The 15059-nt window shown below is 46.2% G+C and overlaps 2 protein-coding genes across 2 annotated transcripts in view; one reads left to right on the top strand and one right to left on the bottom strand.

Annotated features, from left to right (window-relative positions):
- Window positions 1–12876, top strand: part of aasdh (aminoadipate-semialdehyde dehydrogenase) — a gene marked incomplete at its 5' end in the record, with an annotated part of 27697 nt that extends 14821 nt beyond the window's left edge. Inside the window, 4 exons of the mRNA XM_080024200.1 lie at window positions 162–284; window positions 380–511; window positions 956–1380; window positions 12771–12876. Coding sequence (XP_079880326.1) covers window positions 162–284; window positions 380–511; window positions 956–1360 — 660 coding nt within the window. The 3' untranslated portion in view covers window positions 1361–1380; window positions 12771–12876. The remainder of the gene's footprint in view (window positions 1–161; window positions 285–379; window positions 512–955; window positions 1381–12770) is intronic.
- Window positions 5681–15059, bottom strand: cracd (capping protein inhibiting regulator of actin dynamics). Its single transcript, XM_080012758.1, has 8 exons — window positions 14660–15059; window positions 12765–12891; window positions 12094–12249; window positions 10857–11117; window positions 8386–10645; window positions 7022–7206; window positions 6218–6377; window positions 5681–5959 (listed from the first exon to the last, which is right to left on the bottom strand). The coding sequence occupies exons 1-8, from the start codon at window positions 14815–14817 to the stop codon at window positions 5799–5801; spliced, it is 3468 nt and encodes a 1155-aa protein (XP_079868884.1). The 5' UTR covers window positions 14818–15059; the 3' UTR covers window positions 5681–5798.

Below are 15059 nucleotides of genomic sequence, written 5' to 3'. Positions count from 1 at the left end.
TTCTATAATTTCATATTCTAGATTATAGAATATGAAATAAAGCCTCTAGCATGTGGTGATGATGATGACAGTAGCATATTTATTTATGGAGGTGTATTGTTTATTTATTAAAGTGACCCTTTTTGTAAATGTTTTGGTTGACATATTACATTTTTTCCCAGCTCCATGTTTGTGTGTGGCGGCGTCACTGCGGCGGTGCGGTGTTCTCCTCGCCGTTCCTGGAACAGAACCAGAGGCGGCTCTATGTGGCGTCGCTGAGTGGGACCCTTCTCTGTCTGGACCCCGTGAGTGGAGACGCACTTTAAAAATCAAAAACCATCACGAAGCCAATGTGTGCGTTTAGTAATGAATATTGCTGCATGAAACAATGATGTTCCAGGACGATGGCGCCGTCTTGTGGACATACGACAGGGAGACGCCGTTTTTCTCGTCTCCGATCGGTTCTTCTGGTCGCGTTGTGATCGGATCAGTGGACGGAAACATCTGTGCCTTTAGTGACATGGGAAAACTGGTGAGTCAGGGAGGGTTTTATTTCTAAGGTTTATTTTTATAGCATGTTTAATACATCAAGGGCTATTCAAAGTGCATAAGACATAAATTACATTTAACTAGTGCTAGATCTCACAATATATTTCAGTATCGATTCAATCTGATATTGATGAGGCATGTGATTCTATAGTGATATTTTATACAGAATGAGAATTGCTGCCAAATTTGCAGTTTACCATCTGATGTGCATTACAAAAATATTTAAATTCACTAGAAAGGTCACGGCTCAGAATGATTTTCAATGATTATTCATCTATATTTCTCAAATGAATTGTCTTTAATTCCTCTGAGCAATTCTCAATTAACTGAAATTAACCCAACATATCCGAGTATTCGTGACCGTTATTTTTATTTTTTTACAACAGTCTGATTTACACTTGTGTCGTCGGCATCGTTTCCTCTCCAGCTTTGGCAGTTTGGGACCGGAGGGCCTGTGTTCTCGTCCCCGTGCGTCATGCCCGACCAGCAGAGGGTGCTGTGCGGCTCGCACGATGGCCACCTATACTGTCTGGAGCTTGCCAATGGCTCGGTGGTGTGGCGCTTCCAGACGCCCGGCCGCGTCTACGCCAGCCCCTGTTTGTTGGAGGGCTCCGCTGCGGGACGCAGGGGGGTCCTGGTGGGCCTGGCTTCCACCGACGGCACCGTCTGGATCCTGGACGTGCGGGATGGGAAACAGCTGGCCTCCATTACGCTGCCCGGCGAGGTGTTCTCCTCCCCTGTGGCCTGGGAGCACTCCCTGGTGGTGGGATGTCGCAACGATATGGTGTACTGCATGCAGCTGGCCGCCAGACGGGATGCAGAGGAGCGCTAGAGGAACTCCACGCAGAAGAGGTGCTTTTTCTTCTTAATTTTGTTAATAAGGAAATAAATACCATGCAATTTCGCAGTTGAAAATTTATGTACGGGATAATGTGCAGCCAGCCGGTCATTATCACTAAATAACACGGGCAGGGTGATCAAGACTTCAACGTGAAACAGAGGAGTCTGATATCACTCTGAAGGAGGTTATTTTATGATAATGATGTCTGGCTAGACATTATCCCGCTTATCACATGAAAAAATAATACATTGACACAAAATACTGACTAGTTTGAGAGGTATAGTGGTCCACAACAATGTACAGAAGCAACCTATTCTCCCTCCAAAAAACAAACCTCACCTATTTTACTGTTTGAATTTTAAATTTGGGAATCGTTTGGGGAAATGTGTAGGGCCCGATCGGCCCTGTATTTGGGTTCCTATCGGTTGAAATTTCACAGATAAGGTGCGGATAAACGTTCTATCCTGGTGGTGGTAAAATAAAATGGACACAATTCAGAATATAGAAGAAGAATCTTTAATTGTCACGCAACACACCACACTACAACACATGTATACATACACACACACACACACACACACACACACACACACACACACACACACACACACACGCTGTGGATGGTGGTGGTGGTGAAATGAGGCCTCTCCATTTGACATCTGCCCCCCCGGAGGAAGGACAAGCCAGGAGCAGTGGGCAGCATTCGTCGACACACCCTGCGACCTGGTAACAAGTGTCTATCGCTGGTCAGACGATGATGGGTGCATGTTTTTGGTGGGGGTCCTTACTGACGTGAGGTGGAGGAAACCCCATGTGAGCAGGGGGAGAACATGCAAACTCCACACAGAAAGGCTCCTATTTGGGAGATAACCCGCCGGAGCACGGTGCCAACAGCGCCCCAGGCGGGAATCGAACCCAGGACCTTCTTGCTGTGAGGCAGCAGTGCAAAATATATATATATATATATACATACACGTTTATATACTGAATTGTGTCCATTTAGTCCCAAAAGAGTATAGGTTGATGAAATATCTCTGAGGGACATGCAGTGTTTAGTCCATTTGAATGGAACCCAGTTATTCAGAACTGTCAACATTGAGTGATTTCCTTCCACAGAGACGCTACGAGGCAGTACTCTTTGGACAGCCGAGTTCTGACTCTTAGAATAAAGTAATAACACACAACAAATGTATCAGCTCTCATCAGCGATCCGTCTAGCAGCCTCCTCTAGCCACGTGCCAACCAGGCTTCTACATTACCCACAATGCAATGCCTTCAGGCAACAGGCCCAGTCACTGCCTGATCCGTCCCCCCTACAGGATCTGTCATGAAATTGTTTTTAAAAAGATAGACAAAAACACAACATGACCCTAAACCTAACCCATGACCCTAACTCTAACCCTAAGATGAGGGATTTGAAAAATGTTTCTCAAAATAAAATTCTCTTTTCATTTTAGGTTTGTCAGATTTGTATGGCATTTGTGCGGCATAGACAACTTTTTTTTCTCTTATCAAATATGAAGTTATGGTTGATTGCAGAGTGTAATGGCTATAGAATAATGACAACATCAGCGTTTGGATTGGTTCCCTATAAGCCTCAATATCACTATGCGTACGGACCGCCTCTTGCTACGAACCCCCAGGAAATTGAAGGCTCGATTTACGGCACACAAAAAAAGCCCACTAAAAGCACACTGTTATTGTTGGTTTTGTTTGGGAAAACGGGGAACAGGGACACACAGCGTATCGCACAATGGAGTGGGATGACGGAGATCAGCGGCGCAGCCAACCCTTTTATATGTATGACACATTTTTATTTTATAATTTTTATTTTTTTTGAAGGTTAAAATTCCGGGAAAATAATAAACAAAGAGGAAAGAAAGGAAAAATGCCGGAAAATCCAGAGGAAAAATAGGATGGCTGACAGCTACGCATTTGTTACACAGAACTTGGCACAGAGGAAAACATAAAGCGATCTGGTTGTCTTTGTGACAGCGGCGCAAACAATAATACCACTTGGAAACGTTAGGGGGGAAGTTTAAAAAGTTGTCTATTGTCCTTTAAATAAACGTGTGCGTACTATGTCATAAAGGACACTGGACAGACTGAACTGATGTTCATACTGATTTTGAGTTAGGTTATCATTGAAAATATTTATTTTGTTGTCATACATTACATTTTATTCATACACATTCATATTAGGGCTGAGCGATTAAATCGAATTGCGTTTTCTAAAATTATTATTATTTTTTTTTTGATTTTTAAACCAATATTGTGATATATATATTTTTGAAGTTCCTTATTCTGTATTATTCACTTAACACAAATAATAAATCGTTCTATAGTATGACCAACACAACAATGGATACATTTAACATATAAACTGCTGACATATGATGCAATAACATGAATTTAGGCATGAATTGATATGAATAACATATCTATTTAATTGTAAAAAGAAAAACATTCAATCACAGTATAATATTGACTCATTGATTTTACTTCAAGCGTTGTAATTGGGAGAATCTGAAAATGAACATTCAAAAAATATGCAGTGCTTCAGCAGAAATGTATTATTTTTTTATTAAAATGTTGTCTGCATACGTCCACATACACCGGAGTGCCGCTCCGGGTGCTCAGGGACAGCTTTATGTTTACTACATAAAAAATAAAAAAGGCAAAACAAACAGATGCATTATTCTGGAAGGAGATCCATCCGCACTCTACAGGTGTTCCAAGGTCTGCCGGCAACACATGACACGCACCGTGACCGGGAGAAAACGGGGGCAGCGCGGCAAGTTAGCTATAGCTATAGGCGGGGGGGGGGGGGGGGGGGGGGTTTGTTTCGTACGCACTTGTTTCTTTTCGATTGGAGATGTGAAATAAAATAAAAACACACTGTTCTGGCATGCAAATCGCTGGCACGCACATCGTGGGTACCGTCGGAGGGAGACAGGTGGGCAAAATGTGCCCCGATCGCCCCTGACCGTCGGGCTGTACGTCATTCATTACCTATCAGAAATTCAGACCTGGTAAATGAGGAGCCGAGGGGCCGGTGTTTCACACATCAGCATTTAATTTACATTATTCATAACATTTGCATCTCATAAGAACTTTTTTTTTTTCTCAAGTGGGACAAAAAAGTGCAATTATTACCAAACATCTTTGTTACATTTAACACTGTGTACACGACACTACTGTGCACGACCAAAGGGTAAGAACGAAACGACAGTGACTCAGCTTTGGGGAACCTCTCTAGTTAAAATGTTTCTTAGGCTGAGGAGTGGGGAGGTGGTGACGGTAGAAATGTTCTGTTACGTCAGGCTGACCACTTCAAGTCACATTTACAAGGATGTGGGGCCATGAGCCCAAACACAGTTGTGTTACAGCAGGACAGGTACAAGAACTGTATTTTACAGCAAGCACGTTCTGTCTCTCTCCATAAAACATGAATTGCCTCCATCACAGAACTGTGAGTGTTAGGGCTGGGTGTTAGGCAGGATCGCACGATTCAGTCCAATATCAATACTGACATTTTACACATAATAGGAATTGCTGCTAACTTTTTAGTTTACCATCCAACGTGTATTGCAAAATTAATTGGTCTTATAAAGTAAATATTGCAATTAATTTGTGACTATGGTGGTATTTAATAGTATCAGAGTATCAGTCTTTTGTTTTTCAACCCAGCCCTAGTGAGAATGAATAGTGTGCAGGTCACAGCCAGTTAACCCTCGCGGCCGTGGTGGCGATGTCTCCGTGCCATGTAAATCAGATCCTATCGTTTTGGGTTGCACCAGTTCTGTGGACATGGTCACAGCAGACCTTACGCTCGCTGTCACAGTCTTCACGGACACAGTGAGAATCGTTATGCTAAGTACAGGTTTCAAATAAGAGGTAAAAAAAACAAAAACAAAAAAAGGCTTCTGTACATCACACGGCTCAGGGAAGAGAAGTCGCATCTGCTGTTTAAAATCCCGTGCTCGGAATGAATACCGACGCTGAGTGTAACAGAGGATGCTCGTAATATTTTGTGGTGGATTTGATTCCGTTAGCCCTTAATACACTAATCTGGAACCCGCTCCGTGGATCGAAAACACTGGCCAGGTCATAACTCAGCTCCTTTATGACACAATGCAGTTTACGTCTATGTACAACCAGCACCCCCCAGTGGCTACAAAAGGAAGTCATTTGGATTGGCTGCTGCAGGTTCAATTTTAATGTGTTTGTACTGTATATAGATAAGTGCATGCTTGCAATATTCGCTCATGTATAGATGTGTGATTGTGTTTATCTTTCTATTTTTATTTGAATGTGCAGGTTAACAGGATTACAATACCAGCCAGTGTGCGGTTTCCTGTTGGGTGGGGTCAGCGGAAGTCCGGTGGAGGGTTTTTGGTTCTGGTACCAGTCTGTGGGCATTCTGCTGTTATTTAATGATCTGAGGGCAGTCACTCCAGGCCTTGGCCTTGCGCTTGGCCAGCGCCAGCCAGGCCGGCTCCGTGGAGACCTGGGGTGTGTCGGTGGCGGGGAAGCGCTTGGAAACCTCCTTCACAGCAGGGGGCGACGGAGTGGAGTCTGTGATCTCGACTGCGGCACAAGAAAAAAACGAGAATAGAAATGAATGAAACGCACCTGGTGTGTCCACAGGTATCAGAGTTAAGAGTGATATTTGGACAAAGGTTCTTATTATTTCTTCTTATTATTCTTATTCTTCAAAGTATTTCAGGTAAGTATAAAGGTAAGTGTAATATTTGTAAAACTACATTTCTAGTATTGTTCTTCCCACAAAACCGTCGGACCACTCGTGAAGTCCCGTGCGATCGCGGTGAATGTGTTGCTCCTCACCTGTAACGGAACTGGGCAGCGTGTTGGCCTTCTTCAGATGTTCCCTGCGCTCGAAGCGTCCCAGCAAACTGTCGGGCCTCCTGGGTTCCTCCGGTGTAGGCAGCTTGCAGGGCCCGGGGCCGCCGCTCCCCCGGCCGTCTGTATGGCTGACCAGTGCCACCTGCCGATGGTGAGAGGATGGTTCAGTTAATGGTCTTTTTGAGGTCGGAGGTCAGGAGAGGAAGAGAGTGCGGAAAGAGATAGTTAGGGTTTCAATAGTGGAGGTGAATAAAAAGAGGGTTAAGAGAGTTCAGTAGAAACGGACAGAGATATTATTAGCGATGGGGAGGAGAGAGAAGGTTAAGAGAGTTCAGTAGAGCTAGAGCGGTAGAGAGGAGAGGTAGCACTAGAGAGAGAGAGAGAGAGAAGGTTAGTAGCGGTAGAGATGGGGCAGGAAAGAGAAAGCGGGTTTCGAAAGTTAAGTAGAATATTAGGGGGGGAGCAGGTTAAGGGAGGTAGAAAGTAGGGAGAGGATAAGGAGTTTGGGGGGGGGGGGGTGGGAAGAGGAGGGAGAGAGAGAGAGGTTAAGAGTTTAATAGGGAGATGGGAGGGCAATGTAGAGGGAAGGTTAGGACAGGTGAGTAGAGCTGGGGGTTTAGAGGGGGCTTGGGGAGAGTGGCTTAAGAGGGTTGTGTCGAGGGGGAGATGGGAGTAGAGAGGGATAGGTGAGTGAGGGAGATGGTAGCAGTGGAGTGGAGAGGACAGGTGGGGGGGGAGAGAGAGCGAGAAGGAGTGGTGAGTAGAGGTAGAGAGAGACAGACTCACGCTCTCCTTGCTCTGCCTCTCCACCAGCCTGGCCTCCCTCTGGCTGCGTCGCTCCTCCCGGCTCTGCTGCTGCTCCCTGAAGCCCTTCTGCTTCTGCAGGGCCAGCGTGATCCACAGGGGTCCTGCCTCTTTATCCTGGACACGAGAGCTGTCCAGGGAGTGCCTGCTCTGCAGAGACGGTTTATCTGCAGGAAGATACCAAGGTACTTTAGAAAAAAAAAACCAAGATGAGTAGATAAAAACTCCCTGAGTACATTAAAGCCATGCAGAATGAGTTAAAATGTACCAAGATTGTGGTTGAAACGGGTTTAGTCAGTTTTAAGAAGCAGACGTGTCCAACCTTACTGAGAGTGAGAGCTGTGTAGTTATTTTTACATGTGTTATTATGGTGGCTAACACAGCACTGACCCATCACACGCAAATACTTGAGTTAGGTATACAGTATACATTTTCTAAATAATTCGCAAATTCCGCAGTCACCGTTTTACATTTTCAAGAAATTTATCTAAGCAGCAACATTTAACGTGACCTAGTCCCTCTTATCTAAGTCACAAATAAGTCTCAAGTCATTTGTCCAACTCTCAAGCGAGTCCCAAGTCAGTTTTCCTTAAATAAGTCAAGTCACTTTTTTATCCTCAAGATACTGCATTCTGCATCTTACCTGCAGTATCCGGTCCGGAGAAAAGACAAGGTGCCAGTCTTATAATGATATTATTGACTAACCTATTTATCTGTTCAAAAAGTATGACAATGAATTTCATTTGTATCATAATTATTGATATTCAGGGAAATACATGTAATCAAACAGATAACTTTATAAAAGCTTATTTATTTCTTAATTTCCGTGGTTCCCAGCCACTGCGGACCAACTCTGCGGACCAGCTCAAATAAAAACAGTCAGAACCAGTCAGGCCCCCACTGACTGGTTCTTGGTGGTGCCACCTCATTTTAAAAAATCCTGGAATCGCCCCAACGAGTCAGGACAATGCCATTCCCAGTGTGCACTCACACCGTGTGATGTCACAATGATACTTGTAATGTGAACATTGACAACATTGAACATTTTAATATTTTGTATTCAATATAATAATTGAACTGATCTATTTTCTGTTAAGTCAAGGTGCAAGTCATCAAAACAGCAACACAAGTCCAAGTCACAATGACGTGAGTCCACATCTCTGATGTTTAAAGGTCAAGCGAGTTGTGTTCCAGGCGAGTAGTGTCCTATTAGGAAATAAATTGAGGGTGATGAAGTGAAATTGGGATTTAACTTTTCTCTTGTCTATTTACACCAGCCTGATATTACAAAGGTTGTAGTTAGTCGCCCCCTGCTGGTGAGGAGGGGTGACCTGCAGGCCACTGACCTTTCCTGATGAGCTCTGTCTTCCGGTCGACCTTATCTCTCCAGGGTATGTTGATGGAGGGGAAGAAGGACTTCTTCTCCTTGGGCTCCTCCTCGGGTGTCTGGGCCTGGCTGCTTCTCTGCAGCTGGGCCACGGCTGAAGTTTCCTCCTTCGTGTCTGCTTGTTCCACGCTGGATGAATCCCCGCCTCCCCCTGCTCTCTGGGCCGAGTACTCGCCGGAGACCTTACGGCCCACTTTGGGAAGCGGGGAGGGTGGAGGAGTGGCGACAGATCCTGCCTGTTTGAGAGACGCCGCGGGTCTTTGGTATAGCAACGTTTTGGAAAGCACCTTCTCGCTCTCGGTGTGCACGGCAGGGCTGGGGGACTTGCCTGGCTTGGCTCGTAGGGCAACAGGGGACGGGGACGGGGAGGCGGACGGGTGAGAGAACCTGCCGCTCTCTTTGAGGGGGGACGTCGGGCTGAACACGGAGGATGCGTCAGAGTCTGGTTCTAAGGGAGTGAGAGGGGAGGGAACGCCATCGAAGCTGTCCCCAGCGCTGTACCGTTTCTTCCTTTTCTCCGTGGACTGTTCGCTGTGGAAACGGAGGGAGAAGTTTGTCCTTCTCAGCTTAATGCCGAAAGGAGAGGGTTGGTCCTCACCATCCTGGCCCATCTCCTCACTGCTCTCAGCACCCTCTGCCTGGCCTGGACCCCCGCCTTTCATCTCCACCCCCTCAGCTCTACTTTCATGGCCGGGAACCAGAAACGAGGGGAGGTCTTTGGCAAACATACACTCTTCCGACCCTCTGTCCACGATACGGGCAGTTTTGTTTGTCCTGTTGGGAGATTTAGAGGCTGGAGCTGGCGAGACTGTCCGAGAGCTACAGGAAGTGTCCAACACAGCAGCTTCCTTCTCTGCATCCTTGTCCTCAGGACTCAACAGATCAGAGTTCCTGTTCGAGTCCCCAAATTTCTTCTTAGCCGGGGTGATAGAGAACTTGGTGCTGGCGGACATGGTCTTCCTGAGGTTGGTGTGTGAGAACGGGGGCTGGTTCGCGTCTTGGCTGCCGACCCCAGTCTGGCTTCTGCTTGGGTCGGGGTAATCCTCGTACTTTCCCTCCTCTGCTCCCTTGAATATCTTTGACCTGATGCTGGCCCATTCTGCTAGGACGGCCGCCCCAGCCTGGTCCGTGGAGAGCATGGACTCATTGAGAGACTTGGTTTTGTCTGACTTGCGGTCGGGTGAAGTCTTGCTCTTGGGCGGGGGAGTCCCCTGCGCTTTCCTGTCCTCACCAAAACCCAGCAGAGACTTGCAGGCCGTGTCTTTGATCTGGTCCAGATTGACGGCCGTCCCGCAGAGCTGCGCCCCTGTCACCAGGATGGCAGTGTGGGGGACGTACTGGGACGACGGCAGGTTGGGGGAGTCTGCTCCTTCAGGGGAGGAGGCCTTCACCCCCTCCCGCTGGTCAGCTACAGTGCCGCCCTGCTGGCTGGAAGCCGGCGTAACAGGCGTCAGGTTGACTTTCTGGAAGAGAATCTGCTTTTCTCCAGAGGACACTTTGAAAGAGAAGGGCCTCTGTCTCTCCTCCATCTCCCTCCAGCGAAGCTCCTCTGCCCTCCTCTTCCTCTCCTGGACATCGGCACTCCCCACTGCTTCCTCTGAGGAAAGTCTCTTCCTCTGCTCCTCCTCTTCTTTCCTCTGTGTCTCCTTCAGCCTTTGTTTCTCTTCTTCAAGCCTCTTCCTCCTTTCCTCTTCCTCCTCTTTCAACCTCTTCTCCTTTAAACATCGTCGCTCTTCCTCAAGCTGCCTCCTCTCCTCCTCTTTCTTCCTTCTCTCTTCTTCCTCTCTTTTACATTGCTCTTCCAGGTGTCTTCTGGTTTCCTCCTCAAGCTGCCGGCGCTCCTGCTCTTCTCGCGCGATTATCTCCTCCCTCCGTATCCGTTCCTCTTCCTCTCTATGCCTCAGTTCTTCTTCCTCCCTGATCCTTCTCTCCTCTTCCTCCCTCCTCCTCTTCTCTGCCTCCTCCTCTTGGATTCTTCTTTCTTCCTCCTCACGTAGTTTACGACACTTCTCCTCCTCCAGTTCGCGTAGTCTCTTCTCCTCCGCCCTCCTCGTCTTCTCCATTTCCTCCAGTCGGATACTCTGCTCCTCCAGCTCTCTCTTCCTCCTCATCTCCCACCTCTCCTCCTGAGCAGCCATATGTCGCTGGTCGTCAGCGGAGACGCCCGCCGCCTCCATGTCCTCATGCAGGACGTCAGGGAGAGACACCCCATGCAGGTCCTGGCCGTGGCAAAAGAAAACAATTTGCTTGATTTTAGTGCCAAATAATTTGTGTAAAAGTTACATATGAAGACTTATTGGTGGCAAAAGATTGCCCTAATCAAGCAGTTGGCCATGTAGCTTTATGCCATACTGGATCCACAATCCGCAAGCCTGTTGCCCCTGGTCTCCACCCACTCATGCTACTCGTAGTCTAACCCTGCGCTCTCACCTGTGTGCACCGCCGGTGTTTGCGGGAAACCCTCTGATTCTTGGGCTTGACGGACAGCTTATGCTTGGCAAACGTATTGTCTAGACGTGGAACTGACTGTGGGACCGCATCCAGGTTGATGGACTCAATGGTGCCATTGGGGGGGAGGACTCGTTTGGACCTGGGGGACTTGACCGGAGTGCTGTGTGTCGCCGCCTGCTGGGCTCCATGGACTGCATGGGCCTGCTGGGCTCCATGGACTGCATGGGCCTGCTGGGCTCCGTGGACTGCATGCGCTTGCTGGGCTCCGTGGACTGCATGGGCCTGCTGGGCTCCATGGACTGCATGGGCTTGCTGGGCTCCATGGACTGCATGGGCCTGCTGGGCTCCGTGGACCTGCTGGCTTCCCAGGATCTGCTGTTCACGCAAACAACATTCACAACTTTAACTTTATTCCTTTTCAACCTGTAGTCAAGAATGAAAATACAATACAACAAATACTGCTCCAGAAAACATATTTAGAAATACACAAATGAAGGTTGTGTTTTTCAACAGTAGCCACTTAATTCAACCAGGAGCTGAAAGGGTGTTCAAATGCCAATTGAGACGTAGTAGTGGAGAAGATCAAGGTCTGAGCTTCATTCAGACAATACGGCACACATGTGAATCTGAGGCATTGAGATCCTCCAATCCAGACAACCCAACATGAAAAGTGACCTTGAAGGTAATCTATGCATTAGGGATGCCACGGTGAGGAATCTTTCCCACTGGTTAATAAACTCAAGACAACATTTTACAATCGGGGGGGGGGGGCGGCATGCGCACCAGTTACGGATGGAAGGAGACAGGTCCCAATCTAGACCTGATCTAAGGTCTCCTATCGCCTTCTCTCCACTCCTCCTGTGAGAAGCAGACTGTGCTGTGACTCTGCTGGGCACGCAAGCAGACACTTTCACTTTCTTTTTTGTGGCGTCCAACTAAGTATTGACAACACACTTGGTATTTTACAAATAGTTTTTTTAGTGGATTGGATTTTATTTCTATAAAAAAGGAAAAAGGAAAAAAGAAAACGACTTAGGGTGGTGGGCAAGTAATGTAATCAGTGTACGCCCGAACACCGTGTAACACTGATAACTGCGGCAACCCTACTATGCATCAGAACATCTTGGGTGTGTTTCAGGGCACTGTGTAGTGAATCGCTCTATAGGCCTACTGAGGTCCATTTACTACTTCCAATGTGGCCTGGTAGCTCCGGTACCTTTGGCTCTGGCTCCGCTGGTTCGGCCTCCACCTGGGCCAACACCTTCAGAGGGCTCAGAGGAAGCTCTTCCTCATCCGAGCTGCCCTCATCTCCCTCGCTCTTCCTCAGAGATGGAGGCCTCTGGCCAAACTTGATACTTTGCGCTATCTGCCTCTGTCAAATCCAGACAGAGAAATTAAAAAAAAAAATTAAAAATCATGTACTTTTTTTTAAATATCATTTGGCCCTATTATTGATTTTATTTGCCTTGATATTGGTAGTTTTGTGTAGTGATCTCTATGTACATTACTGTATATAATATAGTATAGAATATAATACAATGTATATAACAATACTCAATAGTTAAATACCAAAATATATCTGTATATTATGATATACTATAGTGTGTGTGTGTGTGTGTGTGTGTGTGTGTGTGTGTGTATGTGTATTACCCTAACCCTAACATACTTTAATTAAATAAATAAAAAACTAAAGTCTCTAACTCTACTAGTGCCGCTTATTCCTTTAACAGACAGTTGGTTTGCTACTGTGACAAAAAGCAAGAAAGCTTTGGACAAAAGCATCTGATAAATGATGTAATGTAATAATGCTACATTATTGATCTTTGTTTTTATTATTTGCAGCTGTAGTATACAGATAACAATACCATATAATGTCATTTTTCTAACCTGCAGATTCCGGACTTTGTCGGACACGTTTTCCTGTGACATGGTTTGGTCGGGACCGGCCTCCAGCTCCTCGGGGGTGAAGATGCTGTCGTGGGACAGAGCTCGAGGCACCACAGGGTTCAGCTCCCTGCGGACGAACGGTGGATTTCAGCCTAAAACATAGAGCGCTGTGCGGGCGTCGCGGTGTAACAAAAAAACTGGCAGCCCTCTGTTGACACAGCGGTGATAACAATTACAGGCCTTTTATCGTTTTATGGAGTTATACATTTATTTTAGTAGAGCCTCGTCCTTTCGCCCTTTCGTCAGTGGAGATTGTAGTGAAGGAAAGATTGTGAATGAATGAAAGTGCAAGTGAGTTGAGTTTTGTTATGATTCACGCAGGACCAGCTTCACCATTATGACTTTACGGTAGGATCCCTCAAATCTAGATTCATGTTATTCATTTATACCCAGAGCCATAAGAGCAACCATATTGGCAACCCACCATGGCTAATTTAATTTATCTGCATAGAACCATGTTTTGTATACTTTTATATGTTTCTCCTTTTTCTTTTTCAAGACTTAAGCTTTTTTTATGACAATAATCTGTACAGCAATGGACTAATCTTTACTGAGAGAAACTCCTTGTAAATGAAAATGTACATGGCCAAATGAAAAGATTCTACCCTACCCACTCTCAATGGTAACCTGTTTTAAAGGATTGATCATTTATAACTGTTCAAAGCACAGCCTGCTGAAGGCTTTATTATTGAGAAACTTGCTGCAGATTTTCACTAGGATAAAATTAAATGTTAAATTTCCTTTACAAAACGCGAGGATCACGATAGAGACAGGCAGTCTTTACATACCGAGGAGAAATATGGTTGCAAACCATGCATTTGATCAGGTTTTCAGGGTCTTATTGACCCTTTTGGCTACATCCGCTCTGACACAAGAGACTAGAAACAGGAAGTTGCGTCGCTTACCTACTGGCAACCTGCTGGACCAACGTTACGCTCTGCATTGCAAAGAGTTTAGAATAAAATTACATTACGTTTTCTTTTTGTAAGACTTAATTGTTTGCCCCATTGGACTGCATTGAAGCCCAGTGGGAAGCTGCAGCAGAGTGGTAAGTTTCTCAGTAGTAAAGCGTTCAGAAGGTTGTGCTGAACAATCATAAAATTAGAATAATCAACGATGGAAACCTTTTAAAAGAGCTGATTTGAAAAACGAGTCTTTCAGAACATTTAGTCATTTACATTTAGCAGACGCTTTTATCCAAAGCGACTTACAACTGTTCAAACACCGACGGACGCAGCCATCAGGAGCAATTAGGGGTTAAGTGTCTTGCTCAAGTACACTACAGAATGCTAGCAGGAGGAGCCTGGGATCGAACCAGCAACCTTTAGATCACTAGACCACCAGCTCTACCGCCTGAGCTACCATCCCCCATAACGGCTGGTTTGCTCCAAATGAACAAAACCTCAGAAAATATTGAACATATGCAAACTGAAATACAGGTACTCTTCACTTAACAACCTACCTGTTTAACAACCGTTCGGACTTACGACCAGCTCTCAGACCAGTCTGTATTGTATTGTGAAGCTTGGCGCGGTACGATACCGCGGCGTCTCATCGTCAAGCATCTCATCACGCATCACCGTTCTCAGTCTCGTTCCCGCTGTCTGTCAGTATTCACTATACTAGCGTTCGCAATCGCCATGTAACCTTACCGTGAAATGACACTGGTCCTCGGAACGGAACTCTGTCGTTAAGTGAGGAGTACCTGTATCAAAAAGTTGTGGTTCGGCTTTCTGTAGCAGCGCAATCCCAAAGTGCACCGGAGGAAAAAGCTTTCCACTAAAGTCCTAAACACTGAGAAGATGAAGTTAACTTGATACATATTTGTTCGTTACCTCAGATGTTGGTCGGTCTCGTCGTCAGAGACAACTCCATTGCTTCCCTTCCCGGTAGAGAAGCCGATTTGCGCTTCCCGCTTCTTCCTCCTCCCGAACAGACGGCGCAAGGGCTGGAATCTGCCCTGACGCCTCCTCTCTGTCGGCACACAGCACATGCGTGATAACCGAAGATACGCCTTATCAGACCCTCAATCTTTATATTGCACCGCTCAGTGGGATTGCGCGTTCAATGCGATAAAGGCATTCTAAGGCGGGCAGATGGAATGGAGGGAAAACCTTGTGGCTCAAAAATAAAATAAACTGAATGATACTCAGTCTTCACATTCAATAAAAAGCTTGCCGATCAAATTCCCTAGATAACTGACAACAGCAGAAAGTGTGGCTCCTTGTTATTCAA

Source organism: Zeus faber, assembly GCF_960531495.2.
Source record: "Zeus faber genome assembly, chromosome: 1".
Taxonomy (NCBI): domain Eukaryota; kingdom Metazoa; phylum Chordata; class Actinopteri; order Zeiformes; family Zeidae; genus Zeus; species Zeus faber.
The sequence above is the reverse complement of the archived record's forward strand: the minus strand, read 5'-3'. Positions and strand labels throughout refer to the sequence as shown.